Here is an 18,063-nt window from a genome sequence, read left to right as displayed (position 1 = left end):
AACATGTTTTAGAAACAGGAAATAAGGCAACACCCACAAAGAAACAATAAGAATGGAAGCTCCAGGGCCAGTGTCTGTCCTAGAAAGCTGGCTTCTCTGTATTTTAGTTTATTTAGAATCCACAGATGTCTCTCTCTAGCACTGTAGTGATTTAAAAGGAAGTTACCAACACATCCTATAAATCAAGTGAGATTGATAAAATGATATGGTCACTGTGGAAAATAATTTGGTGGTTCCTTGGCACATCCTGCAATTCCACTTACAGGTATATACTCAAAGGAACTGAAACCAGATGTTCAGGAGTATTATTCAGAACGACCAAAAGGTAGAAATGACTCAAATGTTCGTCAACACACAGTATGCAGTAGAACACTAGAACACTATTCTGTTATAAAAAAGAATCAAGTACGGCTACATACTATCACATGGATGAAACTGGAAAGCAGTTTGACAAGTTAAAAAAGCCAGGCAGTCATCCGGGAAGACATATTATATGCTTCTATTTGTTTGATGTATCCAGAGTAGGCAAATATATAGAGATGGAAAGTAGATTAGTGGGTTGCCAAGGAGTAGAGGGAAGGGAGGAGGGGGAGTGACTGCTTAATGGGTACAGGCTGCCTCTCGAAGTGATTAAAAAGTTCGGATACCAAATAGTAATGATGGTTGCACAACTTTGTGACGACACTAAAACGCATGGAATTGTACACTGTAAAAGGGTGAACTTTATGGTATGTGAATTATATCTCAATAAAGGTGTTATTTTAAAAAGTGAGGCTGAGCTGCATTTATGTGAGACCTAATAAGCAATGACTGGTAGTTATTATATCAGTCAGCTCTACATGAGAGTACTGAATAGATTTCTAGTTGTCACAACTTGGGGGGGAGGATGGGGGTTGGGGGAACAAACCCAGCAAGAGTTTAGAGGAGGGCCATAAAGAATTGGATAACAAACATCTATGAAGAAAAGCTAGAGCAATTTTGGATTATTGTATCGAGTAAAGCAACTGCTGCAGTGTAATATCCTGGAGAGGAGAATATGAGACTTTGAGTACACATCAGTCAGTGCCCCAGCAGGAATCTGATGTCACACTCACAAGTGTTCACTGCAGAAAACTGAAGAAAAGGACTATTTACAGAGGCATGGAAATCAACAAGGAATGGTGACTCACTCAAGAACTGTCAGCAGTCTTCTAGATTTGTAGGGGCAAAGGTGAGGGTGGGGGTGGTTAATGATACAGAAGGCTGGAGAGAACTTGGGGACATGAAAACATAACAGGAGTTAGCATCTAATATAGTAACTGATGTATACCATAGTGCATTAGTGTATGTAGTTTGAATATAGGAAGCTCCGTGATGTAGTGGTAAGAAGCTGTGCTGTAATCCCAAAGGTACATGGTTCAAATCTACCAGCTGCTCCGTGGGAAAAGGATGGGCAATGCCCTCCCATGTGATTTACTGCCTCTGAAAATCTTCTGGAGGATCAGCCATGTGGGTTCTGACAATGGCACACAACAACACTAGCAACAACAACAATGTAGTCATTGTCAGAACTGCGTATGAAACAAGAAGACATGGAGAGGGAGAAAGTTCCTGGCCTCTCTCTGCTTCTAGTTTGGTGTCACTCATTCATCCGACAAGTCAAAAGGGAAGCCGGAAGGCAAAGAGGCCATTCAATGCAGTCTATAGAAGCAAGCCTCAGAGCACAGAACAGAGAATGGCAAAGAGATTGTGGCTTTGTGTGTAAGGGCAAATGGAAAATGACTAACAGAGTGAATGGCTGTCTGTCATAACCACGGCCCCTTTCTAAGAGAAGCAAAGGCAATAGACATCTGCACAGGCTCCATGCTTTGGTATGTGTGACCCGAATACCCCCACCACCACAAAATTGAAAAAATAATACCGAGCTGATGACTTATCATGAGCCAAGCACTTTCTGTTATTCATCTCATTTAGCCTCATACTATAAAAAATTGATGAGTGAGATACTATTTTACAGATGGAGAAAGTAATTCTGAGACTCAGTAATTTACCCCATGTCACACAACTAGTAAGCAAAGAGGGGGGTGATTCGAACCCAGGGAGAGAGTATCGCTCCTGCGTTTATACTCTTAAGAACTATGTTGTTGCTATGTGCCGTTGAGTTGCCTGTGACTCATAGCAACCCTATGTACAAATGCTTGGAAGCCTACCCTGTCCTGAGTCAGTCTTACTGATTGGCACACTAACCCCCATTGCTCCAGTTACTGTATCAGTCCATCTCATCTCTTGCACTGGCCCTCCACACTTCTGAGCATGATGTCCTTCTCCAAGGACGGGGCCTTACTGGCCTTGTGCCCAAAGTATGTGAGACGGAGCTTCAAAATCCTAGCTTCCAAGGAGAAACTTGGTTTCACCCTCTCCTATAGTCACTGGAAAAGAGATTGAGCAGGACTTTGAATGGGCCAGAAATCTCAGTGGCAATTTGTCTAACAGTAGAGCTTTGCCTTTTTCAGGAGTGTTCTGTGTTTCTTGGGTGAAAGATGGGTAATCTCCTTCTGGGTGATTTACAGCCTTGAAAACTCAATGGAGGCTCAGCTATCAGTCAGTTCCCACTTGACACCAAGGAGTTTTTATACTTTATAGAGTCTGGCTGATACAATCCACTACTGTCCCTAAGAGGAATCTGAGTGCAAGAACCACAGTAAATCAGCAGATCATAAGGTATGAGACGCTGAGGGAAAAGGATAGCTTTTTCAATCACTTGCTATGCATCTTGAGAGCTGAATGATGAATAAGCATGGCAGAAGAAGAACTGATGTTTTTAAACTGTGGTGGTGGAGAAGAATACTGACTATCTCATGGACTAGGGGGGTGGGAAAGAAAAACCAAACCAAACCAAACCCACTACTCAAACAGGTCTTAGAGAAAGTACCATCAGAGCGTCCTTCGGAGGCAAGGTGGTGAAGTTTCACCTCACATACTTTGGGCATGTTGTTAGGAGGGGCTATTTCTTGGAAAAAGTTATCATGCCTGGAAAGGTAGAGGGTCAGATAAAAAGAAGAAGGTCCTCAATGAGATGGATTGACACAGGGACTACAGAAATTGGCTCAAGTGTGTCAGAGATGAACAGGTTGGTACCGGATAAGACACATTTCAGATCTGTTGTTCACAAGATCTCTAGGAGTCATACTCAACTTGATGGCATATAAGAACAACAACAACAAAAATGTGGGGATGTAAGAGAGCAACTCCATCATTGGTGTGGTTGTGTTAACCACTGCTGCAGATCGGACAACTTTAAGCAGTTTGCTATGTTGACAGAGTGGATGCAGGCTTTCTAGAAATATCTCTCTCTCATTGTCATCAAGTCAGAATCAACTCATATTTATCTTTCCATTGTGTTTCTGAAGGTGTAAATCACTTGGGAAAATGACTGCCCGTTTTCCTCCAGTGGATCGGTTTATAGATTCAAAGTACTGTGACCTTTTGCTTAGCAGTGCAACTCCCTATGGACTATGTTACTAGAGGGTTAAGAGGGCTGAATGCCAACTGATATCATTACTCCTCAATAATTTGGAGAGGTCCCTAACTGCAGACTTGCCCAGTACAGTGCGTCCCCTTATTTCCTGACTGCTCATACCAAGGGTGTTAATTGTGGATCCAAGTAAGATATCAGCTTGAGGTGCAAGGTGTATTTGATTCAGGCCATGGTCTTTCTGATCACTTGCTGTGCATCTGAGAGCTGGACAATGAATAAGGATGACAGGAAAAGAATTGACGCCTTTGAGCTATGGAGTTGGAGAAGATCACTGAACATTCCATGGACAGGCAGGAGAATGAACAGATATGTCTTGGAGAGGGTGCAGCCGGAGTGCTCTTTGGAGGCAAGAATGATGAGGCTTCACCTCACATACATTGGGCATGTTGCTAGGAGGGGCTATTCCTTGGAGAGGGACATGATGCTTGGAAAGGTGAGTGAAGGAGAGGAAGACCCTCAGGTGGATTGACATGGTGACTGCCGCAACAGGTTCTAGTGTGTCAGGAGGTGTGAGGATGGCACAGGATAGGACAGGGTTCAGATCTGTTGTTTATAGGGTCGCCATGGGTCATACTCGACTCAATGGCACCTAACAACAATATCAACTGTACCTTAACAGGGCTGCAGTTCTGTGAGGCCTTCCTGTGAGGCTGCTGGTTGATTTGGTATACCTTCTGACTTTTCCAAGAGTCTTTACAATGATTTCTCATTAACTAAAGAAATTTGAACCTACTCCTTGAATGTTTATAGAACCCAACTTTGTTGTTGTTGTTGTTGTTGTTGGTATGTGTTGTTGAATCACCTGCAACCCATAGCAACCCTATGTACAATAGCTCTGAAGCCTGCTCTGTCCTGAGCCAGTCTCACTGATTCCTACACCCTTATTCCCATTGCCTCAGTTACAATATCAATCCATCTCATCTGGGGCCTTCCTCTCCTTCACTGTCCCTCCACCCTTCCAAGCATGATGTCCTTCTCCAAGGACAGGTTCCTCCTGGCCATGTGCCTAAAGTATGTGAGACAGAGCTTCAAAATCCCAGCCTCCAAGGAGAAATTGATTTCACTCTCTCCAAGACAGACCTCAACCGTTTCCTTGGTGGTCCATGGTAGTATACTGAAGTCTCTTCTCTAGCACCACAACTCGAAGGCATCGATTCTTCTTCTGTCCTCTTTAGTCATTGTCCAACTAAGATGGAATAATTATTTAAACATAATTGAACTTCTTGGGCAATGAAGGGTCACTAGGCTTTTCCTTGTAACCCCTTTCTCTATTTTGCTCTGGTAGGAATGAGAAGAAATCAACACAGTAGGGTTCTGGTTGCAGAGTGATGAAAAAAAGCACTTAACTGTTAACAGAAAAGTCCATGGTTTGAATCTATCCATTGTGCCAGGGTCGAAAGATGTGGCAGCCTACTTTCAAAATGGATTACAGACTAGAAAACCTTATGGCCTTTCCTATTCTGTTCTCTAGAGTTGTTATGAGTTAAAAATTATTAGATGGTAACGGGTTTAGTTTTGGTTTTTTGGTAGTCTAAGAAAGGGATTAAGTCTAGTGGCTGAATCCACAAGCAACTGCACTGCCTGCTGACCCAAAGGAGGTGCCTTTCCTTCTTCGTGATTTACAGCTTCAGAAAACCCACTGGAGAGTCAGCTATGAGTTGCTTCTGAATCAACTGGAATGAAAGTGAAATGAAGTGAAAGAAATATGGGTCAGGAGTTGTACCATTTTACAGATGTGTAAAAAAAAATTGTCTCCTCTGGAGAACTTTAAAGATAATCTTCTCATTGGTTCAAAGGTGGTTTCCACGATATACTACCTAAATGTACAAGGATTAATGATTCCCAAATGTGTCAGGTCTCTTCAGAAGTCTTTACTATCTTCCACAGATTGAAAGACATTGATGTCTGTCTGTCTGTCTCCTACTGTCATTGTTAAGTTGCTCACCAACATTTCTTAGGATAAAACATTTCTCATTTTTTATGCCAAGGTACCCTTGATCTATAAAATAATGGCTATTGTAGGCAATGAGGCTGGAATCCATTTTGAAAGCCATCTGCAGGAGCCAGGTTCTACAGAAGCTTGTTGGCTGGAACTGGTGAGCATTAGGGTGGAATGTTGATTTGCTAAGGGAGTGAGTTGATGTGATTCAGGCTCCTATTTAAAAACCCTTTTGGTTGGCACTATGGGGCTGGAATCCAGTTTGAAAGTCATTTGCAGGAGCCAAGTTCTACAGAAGCTTGTTGGCTGGGACTGGTGAGCATTAGGGTGGAATGTTGATTTGCTAAAGGGAATAGAGGATAGGAAGTTATGCTACCAAGCCAAATGTGGGTGATTTTATTCTGTGGCCCTCAGGCCTGGTTTAAATTCTTTTTGGTCAAACATTCTCCTAAGTGGTATAGCACTGGTCTGTCCATGTGCTGTACAGAGGTAACTCGTGGTTGCTGTGATGCTAAACACTGTGACACTGATGTGTCAAATGTGATAATAGTTACCCATGGTGGACAGTGTTTGGTGGAGCTCCCCAATTAAAACAAACTTGGAAGCAGGAGTGGCATCCACTTCAAAAATAGCTTGCCTCAGGAAACCGTATGAAATTTACACAAGTGTTCAGGTCTTTCCTTCATAGGGTTGCTATGAGTCGTCTATGACTTGACAACACTTAACAACCACCACCACCACCACAACAACAACAACATTGTAGGCAATCGTAGATCATAGTGAGGGTTTTTTCCCCTTAAAAAATACTCTCACTTTAGAAAAAGAAATATTTGGCATAGATGTTTCAGTCTCTTATTTTTCTTTTTTGAAAAATATGTCACTTGTCTGAGAGAATTAAGCATCTGAAAACTGTAGGCCCAAAAAGACCTCTTAAGGTTGCTGTTCTTTATAAGATTCCAGGTTTTAAAGGCATAAGATTACAGAAAATAAAAAGGAATAGGAAGACAGAATAATTTTTCTATTTAACCTACCGAAGTAACACGTTAATGGAGTCTAACCATCTTAGACATAAGAGATAATAAGTGGAGATGCCTATATGTTAGAATTTTGTAGTTTCTAAGTGGAAATGACAGTCTAAATGTCAGATCCAAAAATGTGGCCCAAAGAATGGCACACCAAAGGTCACAACATTCAGAAGACAACATTCAGCTCTGAAGACAGTTACATCTCAGATATTGTGTGATTCCACTTGTATGCAGCCATCATGAAAGGGAAAACGAAAATTGTGAAGCAAAAATGTCTCTGAAGGGAACTGTAAACAGATCCAAAGGGAGTGTTTAAATGAAAAGCACATTAGATCCTTCAAAGAGAATAAACCCTATAATCATTCCAAATGCAATTAATAAACAACTAGAATTTTCTCCTTTATGAATAAAACACTGCTACATAGAATTGGTTCAACATACCCAAAGCTTCTGCCAGGCCCCAAACCTTCTGTCCGTAGATGTCGGTCTTGTTCCAGGCAAACGTGTAGACCAGATTAACTGCCGCAGGAAACCACTTCTGTGTGAGTCGTCCTTCCACAGCTACTGTGAGGTGTACTTTTATCATCCCCACAGGAATCGTTGAATGTGTCAGAAGGATCCGCAGCAAGGTTTTATACCCAGGGGTACGGCTGCTCAAATAACTCAGCCTCACAAAACTGGAAGGAATGGGGATTTCCTCCTGTACAACCTGAGAGGAGAAAAGCCAAATGGGTTCTTATCAGTGGTCACAGTAGACAAGGAGACCTCTCGTGTCTTATAAATGTATGGCAAGAGATGTGTGGTTGCCAAAGCATTTGTTCTCTAACCTTTATTTTGTTTGGTTTGTTTATTTGGTTTTTGTTCTCCAATCTTTGTGAGGTTGCATAAGCAAATGTTTCAAATTTGGCTCCAAATCTGCATGGGGAGAAGCAATCCAGCTGACCCTGACAATTGCACTTCCTTTGTACCTGCTAGGCAAGACTGGAAATGACGCATTCACTTTTCAACATTGCTTAGGGGCTGGGGGAAAAAGAAATTCATGCAGCTGAATGTCAATCAACTCAGTGCTAGGGAATCCATTAAGGAGTCTCTTTCTTCTACATGCATACCCCAAAATCTTGTTTGGTATCAAGTCATATATCATGAAACTATTGCTGTAATCCTTATTCAGGCAAGGTTCTCTGTGAGGAAGAACTCCAGAAGCAGGCCCAGTCAGCGATATTTTATGACAAAGATTATAGTTTCCCTGGAATTAATCTTTACTGATGCCATCACACTTTGAGATGACCCTAAGGGCCAGATCTTTAATCAAATTTTGCCTTCATATTTTCTATGCCTGGGCGTCCTCATGCCCAGGAACAATTTTCTCTAAGTTGGCACCAAAGGCACAGAAGCACATAACTCCTATTAACTCCTTGGCGAATTTTATACAAAACACTGGTCCCAGAGTAAAACATACTACTTGGATTCTTTCATTAATTGCTATTACTTATTTGTTCATAAATGGAGATGGAGTTACACAGCTATTAGTGCTCACTAATGCCAAATCTTGTGTTCTGTGACTTTCTTCTTTCAAATGTCTGAAGAGAGAGCCCACCCCACTGAACACATTTAAGGAGACTGGAATAGCGTGCTATTGTCATGCTCTCATTCAATTTTTGTTCAGAACCTTGTTCCCTCTCTCTCCTTCAAACTACTTGTTAACCACACGGCACCTCTCATTGTTCAGGATTTTGGATCATTCTCCTGTTTCTGAGGACACCAATCCCTCTGGTCTCATCCTTTCCTTTCCTTTTCTTCCTGTCAGTCTTCTTAGTGAAGGGCTGCCTGACATTTGGCACCTTAGTGTTTCCTTTCTCTAATAAGAGTACAAGCTCGGGTAATTTTGAAAAGTTTGTCCTAAAAGATCACCTGTATTTCCTCACGGCATCTGTAAAGAATAGGTGTTTCAATCAAATGCACTCGTTAGGTACTATTTTGGTTTTTACCTCCCTTTCTAAGTAAGAAACAATGAAAGAAGACAGGGGAGAGATGGCACATTAAGTTCCTTTTTCCTTTGGGAGCTTCTCACAAGTGGTTTCTTCTGGGCACTGCTAATAGCTAGTGAAGATGTGGTGGAGAAAAACCAGCTCTATTTTGAGGTGTCCATTTACCTCTTGTCAAGTCTACTTCTTTTTCTTAAAAATGTGTAACATTTCACGCATTTGTACATCATCTTTGTGCAAGGGCCATGCCAGTCTCGTCCGTATCATTTCAAGCTTAGTATGTGTACTACTAAATCAAGCACTTAAGTAAACTTCTTGAGTTCTGGACCAGTAAGACTTTCGAGTCCATTTTGGTGGCTTTCATAGTGAACTATCATAGAAATGTTCTCGTAATGCAGTGAGAGAATTGTAATATGGGCAACTGAATAGCTTAGTATTGATTGAAAATACTGAATGCTTAACTGAAAAAAAAAATCAGGTGTTCTAGAATCTCAAGGTTGAAAAGCATGCCATTCCCTGACTATAAAGCTTGAACACCTCAGAAGCAAAATATGAGAAAAAAAATCTCAACAAAACAGATACAACTGCAGACTTGAAAACTACATTTATGCAACACAACTAAATAAAAGGAGTTTTCATGATGCTTTAAGAACAATCAACTCAAACTAGATAATGAGTGCAAAGTAGATTTCTTAAGTAGATTTAATTGCAGAACCACAAATGCTTTAAGCTCATCAATTACACTGTTACCAGAGTAGAGTAGAAAGGCTTTTTTCTTCAAAGCACAGTGTTTATTAGGTCAGCCTTTTGAGTTTAACTCTCACGACAGCTAGTTCATCTTGCTCTGTTCCACGGCCAAGCGACGGGACCCAAATACCCTGGCCAATCACTCTGCAAGTGTGCGCCAGAATGATCTACATGTGAAGCTTTCTCTTAATGAGGGGAGGGCAGTGCAGCATAAGGCTGGCATGAACTCTAAGGAACTCAGCAAGTCTGTGCTGTTGATTACCTTATAATGCTAGGGTTTTCTATGGTAAAAGGCCCATTCACCTACCTGGAGCTCTGGAACAATAGTTCCTCTCTCTGGACAGGACCCTCCAAACGAAGTGAGAGGTGAAGGGAGCACAATAGGGTTTGGGCTGATGAAACTGGAGATATCGCAGGACGGTGGGTCTGATCCAACTCTCTGCATGGTTACTTTCTCCACCACAATGAACTGATTCCAAGGCAACCAGAGGGTCCTCTTCTCCGACAGGAAAGGTGATCGATCAAAGACCAAGATGACAGAGATTCCACCAACTGCCACAAGGTCAAAGCTGAGAAGGAAAGTAAAACAAAAACAGCCCAACAAAACACAACACATGAGACTTTCAACCAATGAGTTATAAAAATAGTATTAAAAAGTTAGAAAAATAGGTCATTTTTGGGTGTCTTTTCTTCCTTTTTGGACTCAGTTATATATATTCACATCTTCTATTTTATAGATTCCCTTTAGTTAAATATTTATTGCACAGATGGCTTCTTTTTACTATCTACTAGGCTTCTAAGAAGAATTTCTATGCTAGCAGTTGATATTGACGCAGAATTTATAAATCAATTTTAAGACTATCCTAAATGAAATCACAGCATACATTTCTCCAAAGTCACGTCTGACATCACTGCCTCCCCTTTCCACCCCCACAGTGCCAGAGATAACAGAAAGATAACCACTTAACACTCAGCAGCATCTTTAATATATAATACATTATTCATTCTCAAAAAAACCTTTCTAATGTAACATGGGAAAAGTGAAAATTCAAAAGGTTAAATATCTTGTTCAGGATCACAAATATAATGTCTGAAGCTGGACAATTTGAGATGGCATTTGGAGAAAGATATCAGCAGACGAAAATTGGCCAGTGAAATCTGCTTGAACTATGGACCATGCATGAACCCTCCACAAAGGTAATTCTTTGGTCCCCTATTCTACTTGTCTTCTCGATTTAGGATTTAGGATTCCCTGTAAAATGCCTTTTGGTTTCCATTTTTTAAATTAAGGCCACCTGTAATGGATCCTGCCTATCTCAAGCAACAAGGTCTTCCATATCTGATGAAACGAGACTACCTCTCCTGTAAGTCAACTGTGTCCATTTCTGGAAGCGGGCTCTGACACATCTACTGCATTGGAGCATAACACACTCAGATTTCTGTACATTCTCTATTTAGACTGTTCTCTCAATTAAGTATAATGATGTCTTTGGGATAACGTATTTGAAAGCATTCAGAAAGCATAAAATACTGTATGAAAGTAAGATAATGGTGAAAAAGGCCAATAGGGTATTCCTTAATATTCAGAGTAACTGAAATACACAAGAGAGAGAGATATAATCAATTCCCTACACTAAAAAGATCTTTCACTAAGACACCTTTTCAATGAGAAAAAGGCTTTATAGTGAATTAGAGTTAATTATGGACATCTCATCACTCCCCTCAGATGACATTTATTATGTTCTAGTATATAAGTTGCATCCTGTTGTAGAAATCTTCTAGAAAAAGAGAAAAGGACAGTAAAAAAAGGATAGGTGATACTGTATTTTTAGTGTTCATTTTCCCCCGTCAAGTAGCTGTACTATTAAGGCAGTTTCCAAAAAGAGGATTTGAAGAACTGCATTAGCTATAGAAAATAATCTAGGCTTCAATGAAAAACAGAAAAAAATAAATAAAATCCACACAGCTTATGGTTTAAGACACAGAGACTGAATTCATGATAATGCAGGAGTGGTTTAAGGCAAGCATAGCAGGGGAAATCTTACACTACCTGTCAAGAAATCTTTTTCTTGTGGTTGACATTCCATGTTGTTTTAACTCCGTGTCCTTGGGCAAGTTTATTTGCTGCACTTAAACCTCACCGTAAAACTTAAATGCTTATTCATTTGAAAACAAAACCAGAATAGACCTTCCAAACAAGAACATATGTACCTAGGGATTATTCACTACTTCTAAACATAATCTTTTAGAAACAAAGAGGATCATAATTTTGTTTTGTAGAAAGAATGTGGGGTTTGGGGTCATGCACACCTGGCTTGTATCCCAGTTCCATCACACTAACTTTGTGTCTTTGTGTTACCTAGTTCAAAACCCCCCTCAATTTCTTCATTGAGATATTAGGCCAATTTCATGTAATGATAACATGTTACATGTTTGACTGCTAACAGAACAATCATGAAATTGAATCTGTCAGCTACTCTGTAGGAGAAAGATGAGCAGGGAATCTCATGAAGATTTAGAGTCTTAGGAACCCAATGGAGGACAGGCATGCATTGAAAGAAATTGGACTGCAGTGTTTTGTTTTTAAATACAAATGAGATAAAGATTTAGCATCATGCACATAGTTGATAGTTGCCCTCGAGTTGAGTAGGACTCACAGCGACCCTGTGAGCAACAGATCTGAACCCTGTTCTGTCCTGCACCAACCTCACAAGCTCTGACACACTCTCTAGCCCATTGCTACAATAACCATGTCAATCTACCTGGCTGAGGGTCGTCTGCTCCTTCTTCAACCATATGCCCAAGCACAATGCCCTTCTCGAAGGAATAGCCTTTCCTAGCAACAAGCTTAAAGTATGAAAGACAAAGCTTCACCATCTTTGCCTCCAAGGAGCACTCTGGCTGCATCTTCTCAAAGATATGTATGTGTGTGTGTGTATTTGTTCTTTTGGTAAGTCCATTGGATATTCAATACTTTCCTCCAACATTACAAATTAAAGGCATCAATTATTCTTCTGTCATCCTTATTCACTGTCCAGCTCTCAGATGAATAGAAAGTGAGAAAAAAAGGCCACTGTCTGAATGAGCTGCACCTTAGTCTTCAAACTAACAATTTACAATTTAACATCATGCACAATTTACAAATTTTAACATCAAGCACATATTTATTTGTAAATTTAGCATCATGTAATTTACAAATTTAACAATTTGGAGAGGTCCCTGACTGTAGACTTTCCCAGTACAATACATCTCCTGATCTCCTGACTGCTGGTAGCAAGGGTATTGATTATGGGTTCAAGTAAGAGGAAATCATTGACAGTTTTCAATCTTTTCTCCATCTGGCATGATGTCTCCTATTGGTTTGGTGGCAAGATTTTTTGTTTCCTTGATGCTGAGATGCAATTCATATTGAAGGCTTTATTCTTTGATTTTCTGCAACAAGTACTTCAAGTCCTCCTCACTTGAAGCAAGCAAGATTGTGTCATCTGCATAACACAGATTATTGATGAGTCTTTCTCTGATCCTGATGCCACATTCTTCTTTATAGAATCCAGCTTCTTGAAAAATTTGCTCCACATTCCAACTCAATTGGTATGGAGAGAGAATACAACCATGACACACTCCCTTCTTAATTTTAAACCATGCAGTGTTTCCATGCAGTGTTTCCTGTATGCAGAGCAGATTATCCGGGAGGCTGGGCTCTATGAGGAGAAGTGTGGCATCAGGATTGGTGGAAGATATATTAACAATCTGCGTTATGCAGATGACCCAACCCTGCTTGCTGAAACTGAGGAGAACCTCATGCACTTGCTGCGGAGGGTCAAGGACTGCAGTCTTCAGTATGGACTGAGAAGACAAAGATTCTCACCACTGGACCAATCGGTAGCATCAGGATGGATGGCGAAGGAATTGAGATTGTTCACAGCTTCAGTTTGCTTGGCTCTACAGTCAACACTCTTGGCACCAGCAGTCAGGAAATTAAAAAGTGTATTGCGATGGGAAAGTCTGCTGTTAGGGACCTCTCTAAAGTACTCAAGAGCAACGGTGTCTCTCTGGAGACTAAAGTGCACCTGATACAGGCCATGGTCTTTGCAATCACTTGTTATGCATCAGAGAGTTGGACAATGACTAGGGAGGACATAATGAGAATTGATGCCTTTGAGCTGTGGTGCTGGAGAAGAGTATTGAATGTACCATGGACTGCCAGGAAAACAAACAGATTCATCCTGGAGAGGATTAAACCAAGCAACTCCTTGGAGGCAAGGATTCTGGGGTTTTGTCTGACATACTCTGGGCTTGTTGCAAGGAGGGACAGGTCCTTGGAGAGGGACATCATGCTTGGGGGGGTGGAGGGACGGCGCAGGAGGGGAAGACTCTCTATGAGATGGATTGATTCAGTGACTGGGGTAATCGGGATTGGTGTGTCAGAGGCAGTGCGATTGGCACAGGATAGAGCAGGGTTTAGGGCTGTTGTACATAGGGTCACTATGAGTCGCAAATGACTCGACAGCACATAACAACAGCAACAACAGTGCTTCCTCATTGATTCAGCGACAGGGGTAATGAGTGTAGGTTTGTCAGAGACAGTAAAGCTGGCACAGGAGAGAGCAGGTTTCAGAGCTCTTGTACAAGGGATCGCTGTAAGTCACAAGTGACTCAACAGCACACAACAACAGTGTTTCCTGGCTGTTTGCACAACAGCCTCCTGGTCTAGGAATAGGTTTTACATGAGCACAATTAAGTGTTCTGGGATTCCCATTCATCCCAATGTTAGCCAATTTGTTATGATCCACACAGTCAAATGCTTTTGCACAGTCAATAAAGCACAACTAGACTCTCTGTTCCTCATCGATCGACAAATTGCCCTCTCTTCTTGTATATCCTCAGGCACATCTCTGAGACACAAATGGTGAAGGTCGGAGTAAATGGATTTGGCCACACTGGACGCCTGGTCACCAGGGCTGCTTTTAACTCTGGCAAAGTAGACGTTGTTTCCATCAATGACCCCTTCACTGACCTCAAGTATGTGGTCTATTTGTTTTAGTATGAGTCCATGCATGGCTAGTTCAAGGACACTGTCAAGGTTGAAAATGGGAAGCTGGTCATCAATAGGTAAGCCCTCACTATCTTCCCGGAGCGAGATGCCGCCAACATCAAGTGGGGTGATGCTGGTGCTGAGTATGTTGTGAAGCCCACTGGTGTCTTCACAACCCTGGAGAAGGCTGGGGCTCATTTGAAGGGTGGTGCCAAATGGGTAATCATCTCTGCTCCTTCTGCCAGTGCCCCCATGTTTGTGACTGGCATGAATCATGAGAAATATGACGACTCTCTCAAGATTGTCAGCAATCCTCCTGCACCACCAACTGCTTGATCCTGCTGGCCAAGGTCATCCATGACACTTTGACATCACAGGGACTCATGATCACAGACCATGCCATCACTGCCACACAGAAGACGGTGGATGGCCCCTCTGGAAAGCTGTGGTGTGATGGCCGTGGAACTGCCCAGAACATCATCCCTGCATCTACAGGTGCTGCCAAGGTTGTGGGCAAGGTCATCTTTGAGCTGAATGTGAAACTTACTGACATGGCTTTCTGTGTACCCAGCCCAATGTGTCAGTTGTGGACCTGACCTGCCGTCTGGAGGAAGCTGCCAAATATGATGACAACAAGAAAGTAGTAAAACAGGCATCAGATGGGCCCCTCAAGGGCATCCTGGGATACACTGAAGACCAGGTTGTCTCCTGTGACTTTAACAGTGACACCCACTCTTCCACCTTTGATGCCCTGAACAACCACTTTAACAAATTCATTTCCAGGTATGACAATAAATTTGGCCACAGCAACTGGGTGGTTGATCTGATGGTTCATATGGCCTCCAAAGAATAAGAGCCCCTTAGACCACCAACCCCAGCAATTGCACTAGAGAAGAGAGAGAGAGACGCTCAGCTGCTGGGGAATTCTTGCCCCAACTCTATTCCTCCCACACTGAGAATTTCACATCCTTGACACAGTTTCCATCCAGGCCTCCTGAGAAAGGGGAGAGACTTAGAGAACTCATCTTGTCATGTACCATCAACGAAGTACACTGTACTCAGTCAAAAAACAAAAAAAGATATTTTTTATCTGACATCAGCAATAATATCCCTGGTGCCATGACCTCTTCTGAATCCAGCTTGAACTTATGGCAATTCCCTGTCTATGTACTGTTCTAGATGTCTTTGAGTGATCTTCAGTGGTATTTTGCTTGCACATAATATTAATTCAATAATTTCCACATTCTGTTGTATCATATAGTAACCCTCCCCCAAAAGATTAAAAAAAAATATCTCTAAAAACAAACCCTGTGCTGTCAAGTATGACTCATAGCAACCCTTTGTTGAATTTCTGAGGTGATAAAATTATGGGAGAATGTTGTCCATCTTTCTTCCAAGGAGCTGCTTGTAGATTCAAACCCTTGATTTTAGTTGCATGTGACATTAATGATGTCATTGCTGTTATATGCCATCGAGTTTCTTGCCACTCATAGTGACCCTATGTACAACAGTCCTGAATCCTGATATTGTGCCAACTATACCATCTCCAACACACCTACGACCTCATTACCCCAGTTACTGCATCAATCTGTCTCATCAATGGTCTCCCTCTCTTTCTCCGTCCCTCCACTGAGCTTGTGACATGCCTGTGGTTTGATCATTTCCATACTTATTGTATCACTTTCCTGTGGAATAAGAACAGGTATGGATCTCTTCCAATTGGTTAACCATGTAGCTGTCTTCCACATTCCTTGGCATAGGCCAGTGAGCATGTCCAGAGGGACATCTGTTTTGAAATACTTTCATTGGTATTCCATCAATACCAGGGACTTTCTTGAAAATGTATTCAATGCATCTGGACTTCTTCCTTCAGTACTATTGATTCTTGATCATATGCTACTTAACAAGGTCTGTGTCCATCAGTTCTTTTTTTGTACAATGATTCTGTGTATTTCCTCCATCTTCTTTTGATGTTTTCTGCATTATTCAAGGTTTTGCCCATAAAATCCTGCAGCATTTTAACTCAAAGCTTGAATTTGTTTTTCAGTCCTTTCAGCTTGAGAAATGCTGGGTGTGCTCTTCCCTTTTGGTTTTCAAAGTCCAGCTCCTTGCACATTTCTTTATAATACTTTGTCTTCTCGAGCTGCCTTCTGAAATCTTCTATTCAGTTTTCTTATTTCAGTATTTATTTCCTTTGTTTTAGCTTGCTTATGCTCTAGTGTGAGTTTCAGAGTCTCTTCTGGCATCTATTTTGGTCTTTTATTTCTTCCCTGTCTTTGTAGTGTGACATTTTACTTTCTTCTTAATGCTGTCATCTGACCTTTGATCATTAGCGTCCATCGCTTCAAATCCGTTCTTGAGATGGTTTTTTAATTCAGTTGGGATAGATTCAAGGCCATATTTTGTCCCTGTGGACTTGTTTTAACTCCTTAACTTTCTTCTCCTTCAATTTGAACTTGCATATTAATAACTGATAGCCTGTTACACAGTCAAAGAAATATGGCATATAACAGATACTAAATTTTTTTTCTTTAAAATCTCACTTTTTTCTGGTACTTTGACTCATCTCCATTTTTATATCTACTCTTTTCACACTTCTTGTTCATCCAGACTTTCATTGCCATGCTTCTTTGTGCTTTGTAGATATCACTCTGATCCCACGACCTAAATCTTTTGTGGTTCTGTAGGAAAAGCTGTCAATTCACTTGCATAAATGGATAATAATGGAGGCAATTTGTTCCACATCTCACATAATATATTCTCATTTAATTGTGACTTTGGGATGATCACTCAAAGTGATGGTGTAGGCACTGAAGCAGATGAGTAGGATTGAGATTTGGAACCAGAACATCCTTTCAGCATCTCTTATATTGCACTCTGTTTGCTAGATATCTAAATGCCAATCTCAGTCTGCAGTCTTTTTGCCCTCAGGTAGAGTTTCCTTAAGATTTTGTACTTTTAAAAAAATACTTATTCAATCTGAGGTAGCAACAAGCAGGGACATATAAATGGAAACTCTCATTATACTGTCACTTTATGTCCGAGAGATGACAGTGGGACAGTCTGGTTGGCATTTGGAACACATACTTTGAATGCTTACACCCTTTGTGGAGCCTGAGGGAAGCACTGACTGCCAGAGGGGACTCTGGTTAGTTATCTGCCATCTACATAAACCTAATTTTTTCTCTGCAGAGGAGGGTCTTGGCATTTTATTTAAAGCTAAAACACAAAAACAACAACATAAATTTTCCCTCTTGAATGTTTTCTGGAAACAAAAATTTTTATACTTTGTAGACATCAAGACTTTTTTTGTGAATATCAAATAGTTCACTGAAACCTTTACATGTGAGTGAAAAAGAACTGGGGGCCCATCAGCTCTCCTTGGGAATTCAAATGTCTTGGAAGGCATATTCTATTTAAAGAAATATTCTTTTCACAATTTCTGGGACACAGTTGAAGATACTGGGCTGGGAGAGATTAGTTTTGAATCAGTAACTGAGGGGTGAAGTTCTGCAGTGCCATTCTCCAGTCTAAGAGGGAGAAAGGCCAGTTTGAATTAGTTTTACTCACGTAGTGCCAATGAGTTGGTTCTGACTGCTAGGGACTTTCCATTGGGTTTCCTAGACCACAGATCACAATGAAAGGAGACTGTTCATTTTTTCTTCAAGAAGCTGCTGATGGATTCCTACCTCCAAAGACTACGTGATGTCTATGGGTTAGCATCACAACTGTCTAGGAACTATGCCACTAGAACTTTCTCTTTGAATTAATAGAAAGCTCTAATTATGGAATATTTGAAAAGACATATAGTATTA

At 41.1% G+C, this 18,063-nt stretch overlaps 1 protein-coding gene across 3 annotated transcripts in view; it reads right to left on the bottom strand.

The window, feature by feature from the left end:
* Nucleotides 1–18,063, bottom strand: part of TENM1 (teneurin transmembrane protein 1) — a 795,992-nt gene that overhangs the window by 177,240 nt on the left and 600,689 nt on the right. For all 3 annotated transcript variants that reach the window (XM_006885054.1, XM_006885055.1, XM_006885056.1), the window contains exons 17-18: nucleotides 9,521–9,782; nucleotides 6,923–7,190 (exon numbers count right to left, since the gene is read on the bottom strand). In XM_006885054.1, the coding sequence (XP_006885116.1) occupies nucleotides 6,923–7,190; nucleotides 9,521–9,782 (530 nt within the window). The remainder of the gene's footprint in view (nucleotides 1–6,922; nucleotides 7,191–9,520; nucleotides 9,783–18,063) is intronic.

Source organism: Elephantulus edwardii, unplaced genomic scaffold, assembly GCF_000299155.1.
Source record: "Elephantulus edwardii isolate Elephantulus edwardi_28Jun2011 unplaced genomic scaffold, EleEdw1.0 scaffold00040, whole genome shotgun sequence".
NCBI lineage: Eukaryota > Metazoa > Chordata > Mammalia > Macroscelidea > Macroscelididae > Elephantulus > Elephantulus edwardii.
Note: the sequence above shows the minus strand (reverse complement) of the source record. Positions and strands in the feature narration are given on the sequence as shown.